Source organism: Aedes albopictus, chromosome 3 (genome assembly GCF_035046485.1).
Source record: "Aedes albopictus strain Foshan chromosome 3, AalbF5, whole genome shotgun sequence".
NCBI lineage: Eukaryota > Metazoa > Arthropoda > Insecta > Diptera > Culicidae > Aedes > Aedes albopictus.
The window spans coordinates 74,371,505-74,395,049 of record NC_085138.1 but is presented as its reverse complement, the minus strand read 5'-3'; the positions used below and the strand labels follow the sequence as shown (position 1 = coordinate 74,395,049).

The following is a 23,545-nucleotide window of genomic DNA, read 5'->3' as shown; positions in this document are numbered from 1 at the left end:
TCATCCATGCGCAGGAGAAGAATTAATACAAAATTGGTTTATATTTTAACACACTCTGTGTGGAACGTTAGCTAATAAGAAGAAAAAAAAAAAACAGGCAAAAAAAAAATTCACAAGAAAGAAAAAAAAAAAATATATATATAAAGAGAAAAAATTTTTCCAATTGCTCACTCTGGCCTCAGCCCACTGTTGAGCCTCAGCCCACTGTAGAGCCTCAGCCTACTGTTATTGCAAAGTGGACAAACAACTAACACGTGATGACGTGATGAGCGGAGGAATGGGACAACACAAAGCGAGATCGAATTTCGATTATACTTATCGAGTGTATAGATAGCTGTTTGTTGGTGATGCCTCGGATGCACAGACAAAACGCTGCTGCTGCTTTTGTATCACCCGTCACACTCGTCACCGCCGCCGCCACGCGCCGCCGTTGTTGTCGGGCCCGCTATTGATGGCGTGGGTAATTAAATTTCCGTTGCACAGTGCACTATTCCAATGCCTGCTTCCTTCCCGCGATCGCGGATCGCCCAAGACAACCGTCTTCGTCCTCGGTAGGATAAATAACTCGCGATATAAAAAACCACTAGGTGGGCAAAAAAACTCCACCGGCTACAAAGCGATTGACTGCGATTCAGACACGGTACACACGACCGGCTGCTTCAAACGATCGGTAAGGAATGAGAGAGGGATTCTAAATGATATTTAAAAAAGAGATGATTTGTTGAGAGAATCTTTTAAAGAATACCTGGAAAAACAGAAGAACCCTTTGCTTGTATTCATGGCAAAATGTTTTTCCTGGATTTGTATTTTTGACGAAATCTTTGTAGGAACTCCTTGAGAAACCTTGGAGAAATTTCTAGAGTTCTTGAGAAATTTCCAGAAGAACTCTGATGGGAAATTCTTACAGAAATGTTTGTAGAAACACATGAAAAAATACTTCCGCAGCAATCCTTGAAGAAATTTCCTAAATAACCGCTAAAGGAATCCCAGGAAGAATTTCTGAACCTTGTATGAATGGTTCTAGGAAATCCTACAGGAATTTTCCTTCTATAAAATTGCAATTTTTTTTCGGATTTATTCAGGAATTCCCATTGAAGAAAAATCCCTTTTCCATTCCATTCAGGAGAAATTCCTATTAGGATTTCTACAGCGAAAATTTCTCCTGGGATTTATGCAGCAATAATTCCATTGGGAGCTTCTCAGGCAAGATTTCCTTCTGGGAGTCATCTGTTAGGTTTACCCTCCGCAGAGATTTCTCTAGTAGGAATTCCTTTTAAGATTCCTCTGAGAGAAATTCCTTTGAGATTCCTCCAGCAAAACAAACTCCTCCAACAGCAATCCCTTCTGGGATTACATCGGTAAACTCGTTGATAGCAGGAGTTCCTTCAGGGACTCCGGTTATACAAAATCCATCTGGAATTCCTCCAGCAGACATTCCTTCTGGAATTCCTCTATAAGAATTCTAATGGATTTTTTTTCCAAGAATATCATTAAGAGTTCAAGCAAAAGTTCTGTTGCTTCCAGCAACGATTGAAACGATATCCGTAATTTTTCAATACGTTTATTCCAGTGATGGTATTGAAAATTTCCTGCAATTCATACAAAGTTCAATCAATTACGTCATGTCTTTTCAGGTTAGGGCCTGTCCATAAACTACGTAGACTCTTAGGGGGGGAGGGGGGGAGTCTGGCCAAAGTCTACGCTCCATACAAATTTCGAAAATTTTGTATGGACAAAAGTCTACGAGGGGGGAGGGGGGGGGGTCTGAGATGGTCCAAAAAAAGTCTACGTAGTTTATGGACAGCGCCTTATGTAATATGTGTATAGCTCACGTTTGTGGGTTTCTACAGATTCGAACCCGGAACGTTTCGTGGGAGTGCGGCACGTTTCTAACGACCTATCAGTAATTCAAGTTCATATAATAACTAATACATAATAACTCGTACAAACTATTTTTACCTTCACTGTTTTGTCTAATGAAAATAAACCACTTCGAAGAAGCTCTTGCTTAACACCAAATTCTAAAACTGTTGAAAGTTTGATATGAGCACAGTTTTATAATATATAATCTGGATTCTTACCAGACACGCAAAAAATCTCCGCGAAACAAGCCAGCAAAATCGTGTTAGGATTACAAATAGATTTTATAATAATTTTAGTTTTTAAAGAAACTCGATAATAATTCTTCTCACATTATTCCGTTGATCACCATGAGTTGACAACTTTTGACGTTTCTTCAGCTTCCCTGTTTCTTATCCTGTCAATGACGAACGTCAATCCGTACCAAAGTAGCTGGAATGGAAGGTGCTGTGTGAGCGCACAATGTGCGCTATCAACAAGTTCCTTTGGAAAAGAATCTCAGAATTCCAATAGTTTCTTCATTTTTTATTTTCGAAAAAAAACTTCGGAAATTTCTCCAAGATGTTCCTTAGTAATTCTTAGGAGTTTCTTTCAGGAGTTCGAATGGAAACTATTCTATACGAGTTCCAACGGGAATTTCATCAGAAGTGCCATCGGGAATTTCTCAAGGAGTTTAATGGGAAATTTCTCTACGATTCTCCAGGAGTTCTCACTCCGATTTCTTATGGGAAGACCTTCACGAGTTCTTCAAAGAATTTCTGGAAAAATTCCATCAGGCATCTTAAAGAATTTATCCTGGAGTTCCGTCAACAATTCCTCCTGTAGTTTTTGTAAACCTTCTCCTGGACTAAGATAGGGAGTTCTTCCAGTACTTTCCCCATGAATTTCTGCGACTCTTCATTCGGGAATTCCTCTAGAAGTCCCATGGAGAGTTGCTCTGGGAATTCCATCAGTATTTTCATCAGGAATATTTATAGTTTTTCCATTGGAAATACTTCCAGAATTTTTATTGTGAATTTTTCCAGGAGTTTCTTCAAAAATTTCCTCAGGAGTTTCTCTCCAGGAGTGACAATAAAAAATCTTCCAGGAGTTCCATTGGCAATTTCTCTAGAAGTTTCTTATGGATTTATCACATTTTCTTTCCAGTTTCCGGGATTTTCTCCAGGAGCCCTTTCGCGAATTAGTCTAGAAATTTCTCCAGGATTTCCATCGGAAATTCCTTCACAAGTTCCTTTGGGAATTCTTCCAGGAGTTCATTCGAGAGTTACTCTAGGAATATTTTCAGAAGTTCTTTAATTTTTTTTTCACAAAAAAATTCTTTGGGAGTTTTAAGTTCTTTTTTAAAATTCTTCTAGAAATTCCGTTGAAACTTTTCCAGAAATTCAAACGGGATTTTTGCAGAAGTTCCGTCTGAAATTCCCTTAGGTGTTCAATTGGCAATGCTTCCACGAGTTCTATCGGAAATTCCTTCTGGAGTTTTATTGGGATTTTCTTCCAGAAGTTCATACGAGATTTTTTTCTAAGAACTCTATCGTTTTTTTTGTTTAAGGAGTTTTATTATCCTGGTGTTTCTTTTTTTTTCCAGAAGTTCCTTCGAAATACTCAGGTAGTTTTTTCAAGAAATCATCCAGGAGTATCTTCGAGAATTCTTCTGCATGTAATCCTTCGGGAATTCTTCAAGGCATTCCTTCGAGAATTTTTTTCAGGAGTTTTATCGACAGTTCCCTTTGAAGATCCAAATTATGAATTATGACAGAAATGGAATTATGACAGAAATTTTTCGAGAATTTTTGGAGGACTTCTATTAAGAGTTTTTCCAGGAGTTCCTTCAATAACCCCTTCAGCATTTCCTTCAAAAAATCCCCCACGACTATTGACGGATATTCTTCCAGAACTTTCTTTGGAAATTCCTTCGAGATTTATCCTAAGGAGATCTTGCGAGATCTCCGGCAGAAGTTCCATTAGAAACCTCCCTGCTAACAAAAGCAGCTGCATAACAGCTTCTGAAGTTAAACGCTTTTGAAAGAAAGCTCTACAAAGCTCATAAACAGCAAAAATATTAGTTGGGCTGTCCTGAAGCTACGTTGGACATTTCTCTACGGATTCTGTTGGAAATTCTTGCAGAAGTTCCATCTGCAATTCTTCCAGTAGTTTCATCGGAATTTTTACTAGGAGCTCCTTTAGGAGATTCTCCAGGAATGCTTTCTAGAATTTTTCTAGTAATTTTTGTGAGATTTCTCCAAAAGGTCTTTCTTTATCAGTTCCCACAAAAGTTTCCTTAAAAGATCCTTTGGAATATTTTTAACGTGCCTAGGGCAATTTATCCGTTTGTTTTTTTTTTTTGGGGAATTTCTCCTGAAGACCTATTGTGAATTCCTCGGAAAGTTCTATCTGAAGTTCGAAATGGAAATCTTTTACGAATTTAATCGGCTATTCCTTCAGGAGTTTCTTTCGAGAATACCTCCTGGAGTTTGATTGCTAATACCTTCCTCCAGGAGATTCATATTTCTTCAGGAGCTCATTTTGGAATTCTTCCATGAATTTCCCAAATGAACTCCTAGAAGAAATCCTGAAGGAAGTCCCGGAGAACACTCCGAAGGAAGTCCAGAAGAATGTATTAAAGGAACTCTTGAAAAAAAAAATGCGAAAAAAAAACTCTTGAAGCTCCTGTTCGCACTCCCGGAAGAACTGCAAAAAGAATTTCCAAAACAATTATCGAAAACATGAAAGATGTTTTGGAGAAATATTAAGGGGAACTCCAGAAATTCCCAAATGAAAGGAATTGCTGGAAGAATTCTCCAAGCATTTCCTGGATTAATTCCTGAAAGAACTCCTGGAGAAATTGTCAATAGATTTTTTGGAGGAGTTCTCCAAGAAATGTCTGGAACATTTCCTGGAAAAGCTGAAAGAATTCCCAAAGGTACTCCTCGGTATGTTTTGATGAAACGTTTGGAGGAATTTTACATGGGACTCCTTAAGGAAATCCTGGAAGAGTTACCGATTGAATTGCTGGAAAAATTCCTTAAGAAAATCCTAGATGAATCCCTGAAGGAATTCCCTATGAAACTTTCTTCAGTCTTCTGAAAATTTCTTTTAAAAAAAATCCTCAAAATTTTCCCTAAAAGATCCTTTAGAACTTTTAAAAAGAGCCTTCGGGGTTTTTTTTTGCATAAGAGTTTCTGGAGCTCCTTCAGGAGACTCATTCCTCTAAATGTTCTATCTGCAGTTCAGAATTGAATATTCTTCTGAAATTCATCCATGAATTCAATCGGCAATTACACCAGAAGTTCCTTCGGGAATTCTTTAAGGTGTGCCTATGGAAAATCCTCAAGAAGTTCTGCTGGGAATTCCCCGGAAGTTTCATCGAAAACTCCGCCTGAAGATCGAGAATACCTTACCCCCGGAGCTTCATATAGCAACCGTTCCAGAAATTTCCCGAAGATTCTTTTAGGAATCTGTAAGCCCATGGGAATAATTTCAGTGAATAAGGATGCGCAGATTCAACGAGTTGTAGCCCACCAAGTCCGTAAGTACTTAAGACAAATTAAATGAACGTCTTTCACTGACTATTATTGCAAATATGCTCTAATTGCACCATACTTTCGATATCACTTCAGAATTGGTACCACTTGGCGAAGCTTAGGCAAAAACAAGTCATTGTTCGCGTGCTATTACCACCCGCCACCGCCACCGCACATGACTTTTCGTTCCCAAGCCGACCGCTTCCTCTACCTTCCCAACGGCGAACGACGATGATTGAAGAAGATTTTACTTGGACGCTGCTGCTTGGTAAGCTCTTTTTTTTCGTCATGCTTCTGCTCCTACCACCAGCCAGCCATACGCGTACGCGCCGTACATAGAGCTACGTAGTAGATGCCTACGTACGTACACTGATGATGGTGCTTTTCTGCGCAGTCAGTATATCAATTGGTTGATGGCGTTGGCGCTGGCTCTGGCTGAAGGAAAAAAAAACTCTACAGGAGAGTCACTGGGGTTGCCGCCGAGCGAGCGCCACTCGGACGTATTATGACGTACGCCTCTTCCCGTTGTTCGCGCGGTTAGAGACGGTTAGAAAGCTTGCCAAACGGCATTAAAATGCTCCAGACGGTGGACTACGGGCGGGAGGAGAGCAGGGAAACATTATTGTCGGAAAGAGGATGAATATTTTGCAAATTTGTGGCATTGGAGCCGGCAAGAAAAACAAATCAGAAGTTGTGAAATGTAAGACGTATTTTCACTTCAGTTCCAAGGAACGCAGGTTGTCCACTTTTCCAGGTTTCCACTATTTCAATATTTCCACAATCTACCTAACATCACTTGAAGTTCGTCTTGCTGATGTTGATTGGGATATCAACCCTTGTCCTTCAAAAGGTACGAATGCTCCTTCTATAATCTATGTAGATTCAATTTTGGAGAGCTGAAGAGGACTCAGCCTAGAAGCAGCAAGGGCTCAGCAGTAGACCCTGTTGGGCATCTTTAGAAGTTCCACATATCCGAAAGCAACTCTGTTCATGTGATATGCCACCGCTTCCAAAGTCGACTAGTCCAGCTAGGAATGCCTCGGACACATCAGGAACGACTGGTATTGCTTTGAAATTGGTAATTGAAATAATGAACGCTTAGTTAATTTTGCACACGTGAGCTGGTAGCAATGGCATTCTATCCTCTTAGTAGGGTCGTTTGACACTGACCTGAAACTGCGGATGAACTAATGTCGGCGTTATCTTCCTTCGCATAAAACCGTCGTCAGGCCTTAAAGTACGTTCCCGACCTGTACCCAGCTTAGGAAACTAGCTTGGTGGAAGTAGTTTCAGATGAACACTCATGTTTAGCGCTGATGCGGCTCTGTGCCCAGAGTCCCCATAAGGGCCTGGGCCAACCCTCGGGTGGCCTCCCTGCTACTCCCTGCCCTACTTCATTGAGCAGCCCTAAGGGGAACCAAGCAGACATGACTTCGAAATCCAACAACAACAACGCCATGATCGAGTGTGGAGAACAGAGAGAGCGGCGTTAAACCCGTTCGCGTGGAGGTTTGGCGAGAACGCCACTTACGAGGAGCTGGTGCATCCACCAGCGAGCAGACGGCAGGAAGTTCAACAAAAGGAGAACGAGGTGGCGCAGCGCCGACCGAGGAAGTACAGCTAACCGGTTCGGACCTCACGCGGGCGCTGAATCGCAACAGGAGCGGACTACCAAAGATGTACATAGGTAGTTGCCGAACATGGACGAGCTGATCGGCTATACGAGCGGGCAGAGTACCATCAGCAAGGACCTGAAACAGGGCCTGCTAAAACTCCGCAAATCGTTGGCTCTGGCCAAGAAGAAGTACGATCTCCTGGGCGGATACATACGCAGAGGTGCTAAGGACCATGCGAATAAAAATTCGCTTCTCACCGCTGGGCACGGATGTAAAAAGCATCCGACGAACCAGGACAGGAGAGATGATGCTAATGATGAAGAAGAGGCCAAGAAAGGCACCTCCTATAAGGCATTAGTTCAGGAAGCATTGGGCGAAAAAGTTCAGGTGAGAGCCTTCACGGCGGAGGCGACTCTTCAGTGTAAAAACCTGGACGAAATCACCGACGCAGAGGAGCTCACAGCCGCATTTAAGCAGTAGTGCGAAGTACCAAGTGCATCGATGCCCCTGCGAAACGGTCTGGCAGACACGCAGATCGCCACGATCAAGCTCCCTGTAGGGGAAATGAACAAGGCGACTGCAGTCGGCAAGATCAGAGTTAGTTGGCCATTGTGCCCGCTCAGCATGTAAGCGTCATCAGAGGCGCGATTCAAGTGCTTCGAGCAAGGACATAAGTCGTGGGCGTGTAAAAGCCTGACAAGTACAAACTCTGGTACAAACTCTGCAGGAGGTGCGGAGTAGAAGGCCACATATCCAAGAAGTGCTACTCGGCACTAAAATGCCTGATTTGAACGGCGAATAAGGGCCTCATGACGGACGGGCCTAAATGTTCAAGCACGCGAGGAGATCAAATCAACCAACGATAATGTAGGTTGCTCAGCTTAACCTGAACCATTGTGAAACAATTGCTATCCTATCAAACCCACACCGCTTCCCTTCCGATAAAAAGAATTGGATAGCGGATTAGACCAAGCAACCGTCGGTCGTTTCCCGATCCAGGAAATAGTTTCCACGTCTCACGAGAGCGAAGATCAATGTAGTTGTTAGCCGTGACCTTTTCTCGTCTATGCTGGATTGCCGCTATCAAGCGCACTAGTGGGATTGAGTCCCGTGGTAATCGATGGAGACTTCAACGCCTGGGTGATTGAGTGGGGTAGCTGCTCGAGGCTGGGCTCTACTCGAAGCTATGGTTAGACTGAGCGTCGATGTCGCGAACGTAGGCGACAGAAAAACGTACAGTAGGAACGGTGCAGAGTGAGTCCATCCACCGGGTCTAAACCCTAGCTCGGACTGGAGAGTCAACGATGCATACACGCACAGTGACCATCTGGCGATTCGATACACGGTGGAATACGAAGGAAGACGGCCACAGCCGAAGATCATCGACCGTCATGCGAGATCAGCCGCTTCGATAAGTCGGCATTTATGGAGCGATTGCTTATGGGATATGGATCTATCGGAAGCCTAAGCCGTGCATGTGACGTCGTAATGCCAAGGCGATCCCTATCCATGAATGGACGCAAACTGGTATACTGGTGGTGTCCAGAAATCGCAGTAGTCATGGACAAAACAAAGGTGCGTCAACACCCCCAGAACGCTTCCCTGAGATGCTGCAGAAGATCGTGGGAACGCTCTTCCCGCGCCACAACACCATACGGTCAAACCCGGTCAAACAACAACAAGTTAAACAAGATGACGAACGATGAGCTCATTGCAATAGCAAGGTCGCTTAAGTTGAACAATGGTCCGAGTCCGGACGATATCCCGACAATAGTCATCAAGACAGCCATCGACGTGTTCAGAATGGCTATGCCAAGGGGGAGGTCACATCAGTAATATTGGGATTAATACGGGTTGATATGAAATGATAAAATATTAATTTGTTAATATTAGTTGTAGTCATCAAGCAAGCCGTGGCTTTTGATGTACGAACAAATTTGAAGTTTCATGGTAAACAACGGTCATGGAATCAGATAAAGTAAGTCTTCTTTTCTTTTTTTTCAAGTAACACGTAACATTGTCATTTTTTTTCTTTATTTTAGGATATCCATTCTAAAAAACATACCTTCAAAATAGCCGATTCATCTGGAGCAGTGCTTCCCAAACTGTGCGCCGCGGCGCCCTGGTGCGCCGCGAGCCTTTCCCAGGTGCGCCGCTGGCTTATGTGTTATGACGAAACAAAAAAGAACAAACTCTTCATTTGTACCTTTTCGAAACACTTTTAATTTTTTTGTTTAGTAAAACTGTGTCGTTTCACTTTTTTTAAATTTTTCCCTCAGTCTTCGATTGTTCCATAGGATTTCTGGTATCCTTTTTATATAGGGTGACGATGGGTATTATCGGCAGGTTTGTTCTCTTCGTCAAGGGGGGTTTTTGTCGGCCAAATTTCCTGAAACTTTGTCGTATAACTCAGCTTGGTTGGGAAGGATTTGAGGCCAACTCTGAGTTCAGCAGCTTTCAAGAAACCCCCCATGACGAAGAGAACAAAACTGCCGAAAATACACAATTTCCCCTATATCCATTGAAACTAAATTTTTAAATTTTAAGTTTTTGAAACTGTTTTTGGAGCTCTTAAGCTTTAACTTAGCTTTTGATTTTACTATAACTTGGCCATAGTTTTTATTTCAAGAACCATATTTGCGTTCTTTTCATAATAGTTACAAGGTCTTCGGAACAGCTGAGCGGCATCCAGGTTTGCCATTCTGATAGTGGCAGAGCTAGCTTTAACCTTTTTGAACCCGACTGCTTCATCAGTACTGCCGCAATCTCGCTGAACTCTAACAAGTTTGTATGCTCGGTTTCATAATCGGGGTTATATATGGCCACTCCAGACCCAAAGGGTTGTGTTGAAATTTTTGAAAATAAAAAGTCCAATCAAAGCCCACCTGGCAGGTCCTTTACAATCTCTTCATGTGTCTTAATTTGCCAAAATTTTCAAAATAAATAAAAGTGTTTGAAAGTGTGTATTCGCAAAAAATTGAAATTTTGGTCTAGTTTGTGAAGTTATTTTAAGTCCATTAGAATTCTTTAATTTTTGCAAACCTTTTAGAATTGTTGGTTAAATTATTTAAAATCAGCAGCTTGTTTTACTACAGGTAAGTTTGGGTTTTTTTTATTTATAAAAAAAATGATCTATATGATGAAATCAACATATATTTTGAAATCTAACAAATATTTAATTTATCTTTGAGAAATTTATTTGAAAAAAAAATAGTCAGTTTCCCTAATTTTCTCTGAAATCTAAAAAAAACATGGTATAAGGAGTGTTGCACGATTTTGCCTTTGACATTTCGAAGTGAAAGTTGTTTAAAATAATAAAAAAAAACTTCAATAAAAAGTGTGGTGCGCCGCGACATTTTTAGAAATTTCAAAGGGCGCCGCGATAGCAAAAAGTTTGGGAACCTCTGATCTGGAGCAATCAAGAACATCAAAAAGTCAACACTTATTTGGATGATGACGGAAGGGCAATATCGTTTATCTTCCGATAGAATTAGAAGATTTGCTCAGCGAGAACGAAGCCATTGAATTTTAATAAAAATCATTAATTTGTTTAATTAAAAACATGTGTCTTATTCGAAATAATCGTTTGGCTTAAGATTGATTTACTTCGGAACCGAGCGAGTAAACTAAAGGATTACTATTTTAATTATCACCAGTTAAATGCAACTCGAAGCTGGCTTGTATTTGTAGATGAAACTAGGAATGCCACTTCCAGCAATACATAGTTATCTGGTGCTGTTTTTTTCACTGAAGTCCTGTTTCAGTGGTGGTCATTCGCTTCACTTTATTGAAAAGGCCAGAGTTGAGTTCTTCTTGTGCGCATGGCGTAGCTCTGATTGAAAATAGGAATATACCTTGCTTACAACGTGGTAGTTTAGACTAAGCCCTAGTCGCGCATTGGGGTAATTATGACCCCTAAACGTACACTAGGTCAGCGAGGTGCGCGCAAGCTAATGACCGAAGAACGTTAAATTCGTACATGTGGTCAAGATAATTAGCTCCATATGTTTAGTTTTCCGAGGGGGATCATATCATATCTCATTAGGTAGTTCGTTTCCCATCGAACAATATAGTAAACAATATAGGTACAGATAACACATCGAGCGCAATAATCGATATGCCTCCATTAATTTTCATAAAATAGATAATATTCTCATTAAAATGGATTATAAATTTACTATTAGCATGTCCCTTCCAAAATTACAGAAATCGTATGCCATTGTACCGATCTACAGCTACCCAATATTTAAACGAATTACAATTCGAAACAATGTAATAATAACTATCCCCAACTTTTTTATGTTTCCAAAACACTGAATTCCTAATCTAGCTAACGTGAAAGTGTCAATTACAAAGGATGCGAAAAATCAATGCCCACCTGATGATATTTTTGATAAAAGGTTTAATATTTTTGATATTTATCATAATATTGATACCAGATCGGGCTGTCCTCCCCCTTGGGCTATGCAGATGTGTCTAGATAGAAGCAAATTTCCGGAAAGGTTGAATAAGCAAAGATTGGTTCTACTGCCCAAACCGGGGAAGCCACCTGGCGACCCGTCGGCATACAGGCGTATCTGCCTTCTGGACACCGCCGCGAAATTGTTAAAGCGGATTATTCTGTCGAGGCTGATGACTCTGGGCTCTCGGATAACCAGTTCGGCTTCCGGAAGGTTCGATCAACGGTGGATGCTATTAGAACTATTTGGTCTTTGGTTGTAACTAAAACAACCGACATAGCGTTTCACAGGAAGCGATGAACTGTACCGCGCTAAGGACACACGAAAGATCTACGAGAAGCTAAACCGCTTGCGCAAAGGCTTTGTGCTACAAGCCGACATGTGCCGAGACAATCACGGGAATATTGTCACGAGCGAGCGTGAGGTGGTCGAGAGGTGGCGGCAGCATTACGATGAACACCTCAATGGCGACGTTGCAAGCACCGAAGTTGGCGTGGTAACAGATCTTGGAGTATGTGCACAGGACGAAAGACTTCCGGCCCCTGACCTCCAAAAGATTGAGGAGGAGGTTGGCCGGTTGAAAACAACAAAGCCGCCGGAGCAGATCAACTATCAAGCGAGCTTCTAAAATACGGTGGAGAAACACTGGTGAGAGCACTACACTGGGTCATTACCAAGATTTGGGAGGAGGAAGTATTACCGGAGGAATGGATGGAAGGTATCGTGTGTCCCATCTTCAAAAAGGGCGACAAGTTGGATTGCGGGAACTACCGTGCGATCACACTACTGAGCGCTGCCTACAAGATACTCTCTCAAATTTTATGCCGCCGTCTATCACCGATTGTAAGAGAGTTCGTGGGGCAATATCAAGCTGGATTTATGGGTGAACGCGCTACAACGGACCAGATGTTCGCCATCCGCCAGGTGTTGCAGAAATGCCGCGAATACAACGTGCCCACACATCACTTGTTCATCGATTTCAAATCGGCGTATGATAAATACAATCGATCGCGAACAGCTATGGCAGACTATGCACGAATACGGATTCCCGGATAAACTGATACGATTGATCAAGGCGACGATGGATCGAGTGATGTGCGTAGTTCGAGTATCAGGGACACTTTCGAGTCCCTTCGAATCTCGCAGAGGGTTACGGCAAGGTGATGGTCTTTCGTGCTTGCTGTTCAACATTGCTTTAGAGGGTGTAATAAGGAGAGCGGGGATAAACACGAGTGGGACGATTTTCACGAAGTCCGTTCAGCTGCTTGGTTTCGCCGATGATGTTGATATTATTGCTCGTACATTTGAGACGATGGCGGAAACGTACATCCGACTAAAGAGTGAAGCCAGGCGAATCGGATTAGTCATCAATGTGTCGAAGACAAAGTACATGATGGCAAAGGACTCCAGGGAGGAATCACCGCGCCCGCCACCCCGAATTCATATCGACGGTGATGAAATCGAGGCGGTTGAAGAATTCGTGTACTTGGGCTCACTGGTGACCGCCGACAACGACACCAGCAGAGAAATTCAGAGGCGCACTGTGGCAGGAAATCGTGCTTACTTTGGACTCCGCAGAATTCTACGATCGAATAAAGTTCGCCGTAACACGAAGTTAACCATCTACAAAACGCTGATTAGACCGGTCGTTCTCTATGGGCACGAAACATGGACCCTACGTGCAGAGGACCAGCGTGCCCTTGGAGTTTTCGAACGGAAGGTGTTGCGTACCATCTACGGCGGAGTGCAGATGGAAGACGGGACTTGCAGAAGGCGAATGAACCACGAGCTGCATCAGCTGCTGAGAGAACCAACCATCGTCCATACCGCGAAAATCGGAAGGCTACGGTGGGCCGGTCACGTCATCAGGATGTCGGATAGCAACCCGACTAAAATGGTTCTCGAGAGTCATCCGACCGGTACAAGAAGACGGGGAGCGCAGCGAGCTAGGTGGGTCGACCAAGTGGAGGACGATCTGCGGACCCTACGCAGAGTGCGGAACTTGAGACAAATAGCCATGGACCGAGTGGAATGGAGGCAGCTACTATGTACAGCAGAGGCCACCCCGGCCTTAGCTTGATCGGTAAGGTAAGTAAGCCATCAACGGCTATGCAGATTAGTCTAGATAGAAGCGAATTTCCGGAGAGGTGGAAAAGGCAAAGATTGTTTCTACTGCCCAAACTAGGGAAGCCACCTGGCGACCCGTTGGCATACAGACCTATATGCCTTCTCGACACCGCCGGAAAACTTTTGGAACGGATTATTCTGTCGAGGTTGATGGCTTGATGGTCTATACCGAGAAACCCGACGACTCTGGCCTATTGGATAACCAGTTCGACTTCCGAAAAGGTCGATCAACGGTGGACGCTATTAAGGCTGCAACCAAAATGGCCGAGATAGCGCTCCAAAAGAAGCGAACAGGAATCCGCTATTGTGCGGTTGTCACGCTGGACGTAAATAATGCGTTCAACAGCGTCAGCTAGGCCGCTATCGAGCGCGCCATACACCACCTAGGAGTCCCGGTTAGCTTATGCCTATGCCGGTTAGCCCAGTATCCAGAGAGCTACTTCCAGAATAGGGTGCTAATCTATGACGCCGAGGGAGGCGAGAGGAGCTACAACATCACCGTGGGGTACCTCCAGGGTTCCCAGGGGCCCGGTTCTATGGAACGCGGCGTATGATGGCGTATTGAGGCTCAAACTTCCACCGGGCGAAAAGCTGGTTGGCTTTGCCGACAACATTACCCTCGTAGTGAACGGCGAGTCGGTGTTATTTGGAGGACTGGATCAGGTCAAGACAGCTGACACTCGCACACCAAAGGATGTGCATCGGGGCGGACTAGTGGTAATATGTATCTTCCACGGTACTTCAACTACAGAGAAAATAGAGGGCTGGCCAACGGCAAGTGGAGTAGCTCATCCCCCTCCACTTCCAAGAGCTTGAGTTCAGCGGGTATTCTATAGTCCTGAACCAGAACTCAATTCTCTAAGGAAAGAGAGGACAACTTCAGGTGGTAGCTGCTGGAAAACTTTACCAAAATGAGTACTCATGTACGGTCCCCTCCCTTCTCGAAATCATCCCTAGGGGCGTACTGGAGGTTTTAGAGAGTTCAATTTCAACCCCAAACAGTCCAAGAAACCTTCTCTTGCATGTTTGATTAACAGATTCCCACATTCTATAGAAACAAAGATCCTGGGCACAATTACGTATAGTAACAGAATAACAGGCAAGATAACAGGTGATAATGTTAACTTCGGTTGACTTCTTAAAAAGAGACTCAAGTGTACTGTTATTGGAGATGTTGAAATCAGCTTATGGAAACTAATTATACTAACAGTTGGTCGCTGAACTCTTCATCCTAGAAGCCAGTGCATCTGTTTCAATTTCCTGTAATGATGTATGACGACGTGGCTTGGCTCAGTCATTATTGGCTTGAAAGCCAATTTGAAACTTGCAACATGAAATCATTGATTTTGTGAAACTCATCGGAAAAAATAAACGTCATTGTTCAGATCAAAGTAGAATACGAATTAAAACACAAAATCATGCTAAACTTCAACCAATCATTACCATTGCTTGAAATTGCTACAAATAAAACAGTAACAACAGCAGAACATCAAACTGTTAATGTCTTTGTTGTGTTCTGCTCAGTACTCCATCGGCATTTGGTTAAACATGCCAGCAAATATGGATAACTACAAACATATAACATTCGCAGCAGAAGCAGCAACAACAACTACAACAACGTTGGTGCAAGATAAAGGCACAAAGGCGTCGTCGTCGCTATCTTGTGCACAGACCACGTTCGCCCGTCGTCGTCGCAATATACGGTAATAGAGAGAAGTACATATCTATTCACCATTTGGAGGGTACCTTGGATACCTATACACCAAGCGGGCAACAACAACGCCGCCGGTGGAGCTGCACTGACTGTGCTATCTATCTACTGTATGTAACGCCGCCAAGCAGAGATCGCTCGGCTCGCATCGCCACATCGCTGCCGCCGACACCCCGTTAATGGATTTCCATCTCAGATGCAGGCAATAATTAACCGTAATTAAAAGTCACTCGCTTTACTGTATAGGGTCTGGGACCATTTGGGCAGGCGGACCTATTTTGGGCACTTGCTGCTATAACTCAGTCAATTTCAAACTAATCGACATGAATTTTTGTTCACGGCTAGATACTGTGCGTATCTCACACTATCCCAAAAATCAAGTAGATTGGTTTAAAATTGACTGAGTTATAGCAGCAATAGGCTGTCCCAAAAAAAATCGATGTTCGAAAAGTCAAGGTGCTCAACCCTTAAATGAAAAATATGCATATTTGAAGCATTTTTGTAGAACATTTCGATTTTCTAAATAATCATTTAGAGGTTCCGCTAGGGCGATTTTTGAAAAATGGCCTTTTTTCATGAAAAGCCTCAAAAAAATCATTTTTTCGTACTATTTCTTCAACTTCTAAATTTTTTCAATATTTTTGTATTTTTCTATGGACCTCTAGGAATTCTTGAAGGGGATAAGTTTTTGAAATATTGTATTTATACTGTTGAAAATGCTTTGACATCCATGTGCACAACAGAACACGTGCTCGATGAACAAATTGAGATTTGAAATTATGAAAAGAAATCCACGTACTCCGGTGAGACTCGAACTCACGACTCCCAATTCGCTAGACGGGCGCTTCTATTCCTTCAAGCTACGGAGTCACTCGACTATCTCCGTCGCCAGCAGGCCTAGAACTGAACTCGATTCCACAATCGCACATGGTTATCTTCTTTTCACAATCCAAACCCCCTTCGGATGGGATTAGATGAACATCTAACACATTGTCTGTTGTGCACATGTATGTCAAAGCGAGAGAGGAAGTTATTTTTAATTGTCGAGAGCAGCGATTGTGGAATCGAGTTCAGTTCTAGGCCTGCTGGCGACGGAGATAGTCGAGTGACTCCGTAGCTTGAAGGAATAGAAGCGCCCGTCTAGCGAATTGGGAGTCGTGAGTTCGAGTCTCACCGGAGTACGTGGATTTCTTTTCATAATTTCAAATCTCAATTTGTTCATCGAGCACGTGTTCTGTTGTGCACATGGATGTCAAAGCATTTTCAACAGTGTAATTTCCCACATGGCTTGGTCAGCCAAAGCAAAATCAAGAAATTGACATTTGTAAGGTGCTACGGTCACCCTTACCGTATTCGGTCGGCCGAGGACCGACCCGTCGAAAGTCCGACTGCACACTAATTGCCATACCAATAAGTGATTGGGAGGCAGTGCCCGAAGCTCTCGACAATTAAAAATAACTTCCTCTCTCGCTTTGACATACATGTGCACAACAGACAATGTGTTAGATGTTCATCTAATCCCATCCGAAGGGGGTTTGGATTGTGAAAAGAAGATAACCATGTGCGATTGTGGAATCGAGTTCAGTTCTAGGCCTGCTGGCGACGGAGATAGTCGAGTGACTCCGTAGCTTGAAGGAATAGAAGCGCCCGTCTAGCGAATTGGGAGTCGTGAGTTCGAGTCTCACCGGAGTACGTGGATTTCTTTTCATAATTTCAAATCTCAATTTGTTCATCGAGCACGTGTTCTGTTGTGCACATGGATGTCAAAGCATTTTCAACAGTGTAATTTCCCACATGGCTTGGTCAGCCAAAGCAAAATCAAGAAATTGACATTGTATTTATATTGACGGCAGAACCGTTTTTGCGCTGATAAAAGGAATATTTTTGAGACTTTTTCATCTAAATTTGAGAAAAAAATACAAGCATGATTTTTTATTTTCATTTTTGAAAGTTTTATCTGGTAGTACTATTTGTATGCGTCATTTCTCTAAAAAAAGATTTAAAATATCTTGTTTAGAAGCTGAGATATTAGGATTTTAGTAAATGGATAATATTTCAAATTTTTGTGAAACTGTATATTTGAAATATTGTAATGTCTTTGTGGCACTCCAATGTACGTATATTAACAGAAGTTAGGCTTAAAAATACGCCTTTCCTTATTGGATGGTCAAGCTAGTTTAAACATGGGGGGGGGGGGGTGATTGGTTGAAGATTCATGAAGAGCTTTTATCTGAATAACTACAACAATGACGGGTAGCAAAGCAACGCATTAATTTCGATATTATGTCGTGGAATTCTCGACAATTACACCCCTTTTCTGGAGTAGTAAAAACCATTCCATGCAGGGATAACATAATAGTGATGAAATCAATAAAAAATAACTAAGTTAAGTCAGGACTGATTTAAAAAAAACTTAGAAAATAATAGACAATAATAGGCTTTCGAGGAAATACGCGATCTTATGATTGCTAAACGTTTATTTCTTTAATGAATTGAGCTAATATTTTGACACGAAATTGCACATATGCTGAATTTTACATATACGAAATACAAATCGTGTCTGATCACAAGCTTAGGCACGATAGGGCAACCAAAATGTGTCAAAGTGATCGGACAACGGCAGTCTTTTGATTTGCACGTGTGTTGATCAGTTTTGCACTTACACCCACACATGTGATCAGAAATGTTTTGTATTTCTTATACGCAAAATTCTTCATCGTGTCGGTTTTGTATCAAAATTTGTGTTTAATTCATCAATGGAAATATAGTTAAACCATCTCAAAGTTGGCAACTTTGTTTGACATTCGAAGTTGTTACGATTAACTATGCACCCCCGTTGCAGAGTTTCATACCAAATTGTCCATTACATTTCATGTTCAAGTCTTCAGTAAAAATCATGACTTAACTATGGTTTTTTTATTGATTTTATCAATGTTATATAATCTCTGCATGGAATGGTCATTCCTATTTCAGAAAAAAATGGGCGCAGTAGTCGGGAAATCCACGACGTAATCTCGAACTAAATGCGTTGCTACCAGTAACCACGATACCCGTCATATTTGTAGTTATTCAGATAAAAGCTCTTCATGAATCTACTGCCAACCAGCCCAGAATAAAAGATCCATGTTTAAACAAGCTTGACCATACAACAAGAAAAGCTGTTTTTTTAACTTCTTTTAATATACGTACATTGGAGTGTCACAAAAATCTTAAAATATTCCAAATATTCAAGGTTTTGCAAAAATTTGAAATATTGCTCGCAACACACTTGTCATATTAAAGTTACGGCAGCGCAAGTTTTGGTTGTATAAAAGTTATTTTGACGTTATTCTAACATGATGTTAAAATTACGTAAAATTTACTTCTATACAACCAAAACTTGCGCTGCCGTAACTATTATATGACATGTGTGTTGCTTGGGTAAAACCCTAATATCTCAGCTTCTAGACAAGATATTTTAAATCTTTTTTTAGAGAATTGACGCATACAAATAGTACTATCAGATAAAACTTTAAAAATTGAAAATAAAAAATCGTGCATGCATTTTTGTCTCAAATTTAGATGAACAATTCTCAAAAAATAGTCCTTTTATCAACATAAAAACGGTTCCGCCGTCAATATAAATACAATATTTCAAAAACTTATCCCCTTCAAGAATTCCTAGAGGTCCATAGAAAAATACAAAAATATTGAAAAAAATCAGAAGTTGAAAAAATATTACGAAAAAATTATTTTTTTGAGACTTTTCATGAAAAAAGGCCATTTTTCAAAAATCGCCCTAGCGGAACCTCTAAATGATTTTTTAGAAAATCGAAATGTTCTACAAAAATGCTTCAAATATGCATATCTTTCGTTTAAGGGTTGAGCACCTTGACTTTTCGAACATCGATTTTTTTTGGGACAGTCTAAGCAGCAAGTGCCCAAAATAGGTCCGCCTGCCCAAATGGTCCCAGACCCTACCTACCTACAAGTACAGAAGCGCAACCAAACAAACGGGTGTGCGGCGAATGGCCGAAGCGGTACGACTTCGGCTACCGTTGCCCGTTCGTATGGCATAGTAGAGAATGGTTTCTGCAATGCTAGAGACCCTTTTCGTCAACCCTATGAGTGAGAACACATGGTGGTAGGAATGGATGACGCTGGAACTGAGAACAACACGGTGTCGCGATCTGTGCTGCGAAAGTTGAACGGCAAAACTTTGGCGAAGTTGGAGCTGCCTTAGTTTTGCAAGTAGGGTGATCTTATTTCTCATCTTAACATTATTGAACAATACCTTACTTGAGGGTAATGCTGTTATTACTTGTAATACGGAAATACCCACCTTAGTACCGTATTGGCTCATCCTTAGCCACCACACTCGCTGAATATCGTCGTCGCTCGGATATCCCGAGTGCTTGCAGGTCCTCCTCGGGCATGGTTGAGTGGAATGGTTTTTCCGCTAAGACTTGGACCTCATAATGACGGTGCCAGTGTTCAACAAGGTATTTCAATCTCTGATTTGCAGCTCAATTAAGACGTTTCATCTTCATGTCCTTTGAATCTTTCATAACGTTTGGCACATTCGTGAAACTATCATTACAGTTTGGGTTTTCTACTGCTTGTTACTTTTAAATAAAATAATATAAGATGCAGCGGAACTCAATACAAAGTGCTCGAAAAATAAACATATTCAAAGTCCTTTTCAGCCACACTTTGTAGTTGCTTCAAAAAAGCACTAAACGTGACATTGGTGTTGATTGACAAGTATGACATTCACGTGTGGTGTATGACGACAATATTTTTACGTACAATGTTATTCAGTTAATGCGAGTTGGTACCAACTAGGGTCTGAAGATAGCGTATGCGATGCTTCCATCACTGCAGAAATATTTCGCAACTGTTGGTATACCCACGAGACGATGTGTATGATATGAATAATTAACACAACTATTTGCGTGGCCTGAAATGTTTGTTTTGCAACTACACTTCTTTACGGGAAATTCCCATCTTCAGCGACAGTCAGCTGTAACAATCCAAACGGGAACGATGGTTGTCTTGGAAGACTCTTTGAAATGGGCTCACCTTCGAGGGAGCACAATCAAGGATCAGTTGCGGAAGCTCCGGAAGGACTTGTTTGATGGAAACTATTTCCCGATGCTGGAGAACTTTCTGATGATTCCAGGCGTTTGTTTGTCTCCCGAGATGAAACCTTGGAAGCGGAGAGTCTGCCGAACCATCAACGTGATAAGCGTTCTGCAAATTGCTCTAACCATCGGAACATGGAAGCGAAATCCCGATGTTCTGCAAATTGCGTGGTATGTGCTCAAAGTGTTCGGAGTCACAACGTGCAGTCTCAAAGTTTTGATGTTGATGCGGTTTGCCGAGCCGATCCGGAGAGTACAGAGTTACATTATGTCCAAGTCCACGGTCGCCGACGTTGAGCAGTACGAAGCAGTTGTTCGCAAAAAGTTTGGGAGATCCGTTCAGAGCCTCATCGTGGCCATATTGACAATGGTGATAATAGACGTGGTCACAATTTGCGTGCCAAATTCACAACGTAACAAGCTTCTGGCGATTCCTTCGTTCTGTTTGGTTTTTGGATCTTTGTGTTATGAAACTTTGCATTGTCTGTACATATTTTTCGTACCATTGATTTGGATTCCAATGTACTTGAGCTATCCTCTTGTGATGGGAATACTGTTGACTGGTTTGCGAACTGAACTGCAGATTCTTCAGCACCGCATCGAAAGTTTAGTGCACCGGACGAAACCGGAGCTTTTCCAAGATGATTACTGGAAACAACTGAAGAACGTAGTCCGTGATTTGGTTATGCAACAGCAAGATCTGTTCAGGTAGATAAGCAAGCTTTCCAAGAGGCATCGTTAAACTGTACAATTTATATTCCTACAGGCATTTCCAGATTGTTCGACAATTGGTTGGGATTGGATTCTTCATTTCATATCACTTTGCAATTTTCTTCATTGGAGCCATGTTGTTTTTCGCCAAAATGCAGAATGTGGCTTTTTTCCTTGTGTTTATGCTTTCAACATTCATGATTGTTATCTTCGAGTGCTACTGCTGGTGTCATCTGGTGGACTCTCTCGGTAATGTCGTGAGTATCTAGGCAATATGAATGCTGGAAATTTTTTCTTCATTTTCACTCATTCGTAGCTTGATGCCATTGGTCAAAACATATATTGGTTGTGCACTACACTACCGTACTCTCACGAACACCACTCTGAATTTGTGGCTATGCGGACTAGCTTGATGATCATCTTGATGAACACACGCAGAGGTGCACAAGTGAATTGCCTCGGGATGTTTCGCATTTGCTTCGAGAAATTCGTCAGCTTGTGTAATACTAGTTATACAGTTTTTACGTTTTTCATCAGCATGCGTTAAACTAAGCAGATTAGTTTGGTGTTTGAATTACAAATATTATTACCACTAATTGAATGGAATTCGTCACTGGAACTGTACCATCTAGGAGCAACTGAGCAAATAATAAAATAGTTTTTCAATATGAAAATCACCTTAAAAACTATCCCATTACGTGGGTAGATCACCTTCTAATGGTGCGTTACGGCGTAAGATCTACCATAACAAATTTTGATTTCGTAATTCTCCTGCTATGTTAATTTAAATGCAGGGAAATTACAAGATCAAAATTTGGTTTACTTTTTGTGTTTTGTTTTATTTTTTACTAATACTTAATTTGTTTCATTGTTATTTGCTTGATTTTAACTATCACTTTAATATAATAACTATTTGTTTCAGTTTCAGCGCTGTTCAGGTAAATAAAGTTGTAAATGTAATGTAGGTCAATATATCATCATAATAATATTTATTATTTCAGGTAAAATTAGCTAATTGGTCAATTACATTAATAATTATATTTAAATTACATGATACTTGGGATTTTGGGAGGGGTAGCCTAAGGAAGCTAAATGAACTGGTTTCTGGGCAAATGTTCGTGGGGTGGCCAGACTTTGTCACGAGATAACAACCGAAGGTTTCCAGTGCATTTATGTAGCTTACCCTGCTACAACAAACCATCAGGTAGGGTATTTGTACCTATCTTAGTCTCATTAAGGATGTGCAACATGAAAAATCACTCACAGCACAATGTATACGCTTCAAATTTAATGATACAAACCTTTAACACACGTGCTCACTTCCACTGTTGATCCTACGATGCACTAGAGTGGGATTTATCTTCAATATTTGATTTAATGGGGCACGTTCGATGTAGTACTAGATTTGTAGTGATGAGCTGAATTTTAGTATGGTGAGAAGTTCAGTTCTCTGTTTCTGCAATGAAATGGTACAAAAAACGTTGGTATTATGATTCATTGCCTAATTTGATGCTGTTTGAGCAAAACTTTGGATAACTATTTTGTTTATGTTGCAAGAAATGGAGAAAACAACAACACTGTTGCCCAAAGTTTTGCTCAAACAGCATCAAATTAGGCAAGGAATCATAATACCCACGCTTTTTGCACCATTTTATTGCAGAAACGGAGAATTGACCTTCTCACCATACTAAAATTCAGCTCATTACTTCAAATCTAGTACTTCACCGATCTGTCCTATTGCGATCACAAATCGCGAGCCACTTGCACCTATCTTCAGCACACCGAAAAATTTTCATCTCATCGCGGTCCACCGGGTGGCCCCTTTTTCATCTCAACAGTATTTACAGCAAATCCACAACCACTCTCACATTTTCTCATCGTAGAGCATTCTGCACTCACCCACTAACGCACTCCCTTTCCCTAGCAGGTGACAGTTTCATTGTGATTGTTTTTCTCTCTCGCAAAGGAGAAGTCACAACAATGTGTGGCGCGACGAATCGTCTATGCTCGCTCCCCACGTTTCGCACTCGCATACATTCACAGCTGATTGGCAAATCAGTGCTGCCGAACTGGATGATAGTTCGTGAAGCTCGAGCGGTAGCAGCATATTTAGATGAAAAACAAACCTAATATTTTTAAAGAAATGGCGTTGGAAAATGAAATTATTGATCGATTTGCGTAGATGTTCGATTACCAAGATGTTAACCCAAAAAACGACCATATTCTGATTGAAAAAACATCATATTTGTAGTGACCAAATCTCATTCAATTAACTACTTGTTTCTTGATGTCTGGCACCGCTGTGATGCTTGCTTTGGTGCTTCGGCAGAGATGTGCGCCGCGGCTAAAACATCATTTTTGGTCGTCGGCGGCGGCGGCGTTAAAAATGAGATTTCAATATTTCGCTCTTTTACAT

General features: G+C 41.6%; 1 protein-coding gene across 1 annotated transcript; it reads left to right on the top strand.

The window, feature by feature from the left end:
* The first annotated feature begins 19,943 nt into the window (after positions 1-19,943).
* LOC134292258 (uncharacterized) lies at positions 19,944-21,756 on the top strand. Its single transcript, XM_062861290.1, has 3 exons — positions 19,944-21,126; positions 21,185-21,386; positions 21,446-21,756. The coding sequence occupies exons 1-3, from the start codon at positions 20,240-20,242 to the stop codon at positions 21,674-21,676; spliced, it is 1,320 nt and encodes a 439-aa protein (XP_062717274.1). The 5' UTR covers positions 19,944-20,239; the 3' UTR covers positions 21,677-21,756.
* The last annotated feature ends 1,789 nt before the right edge of the window (positions 21,757-23,545 follow it).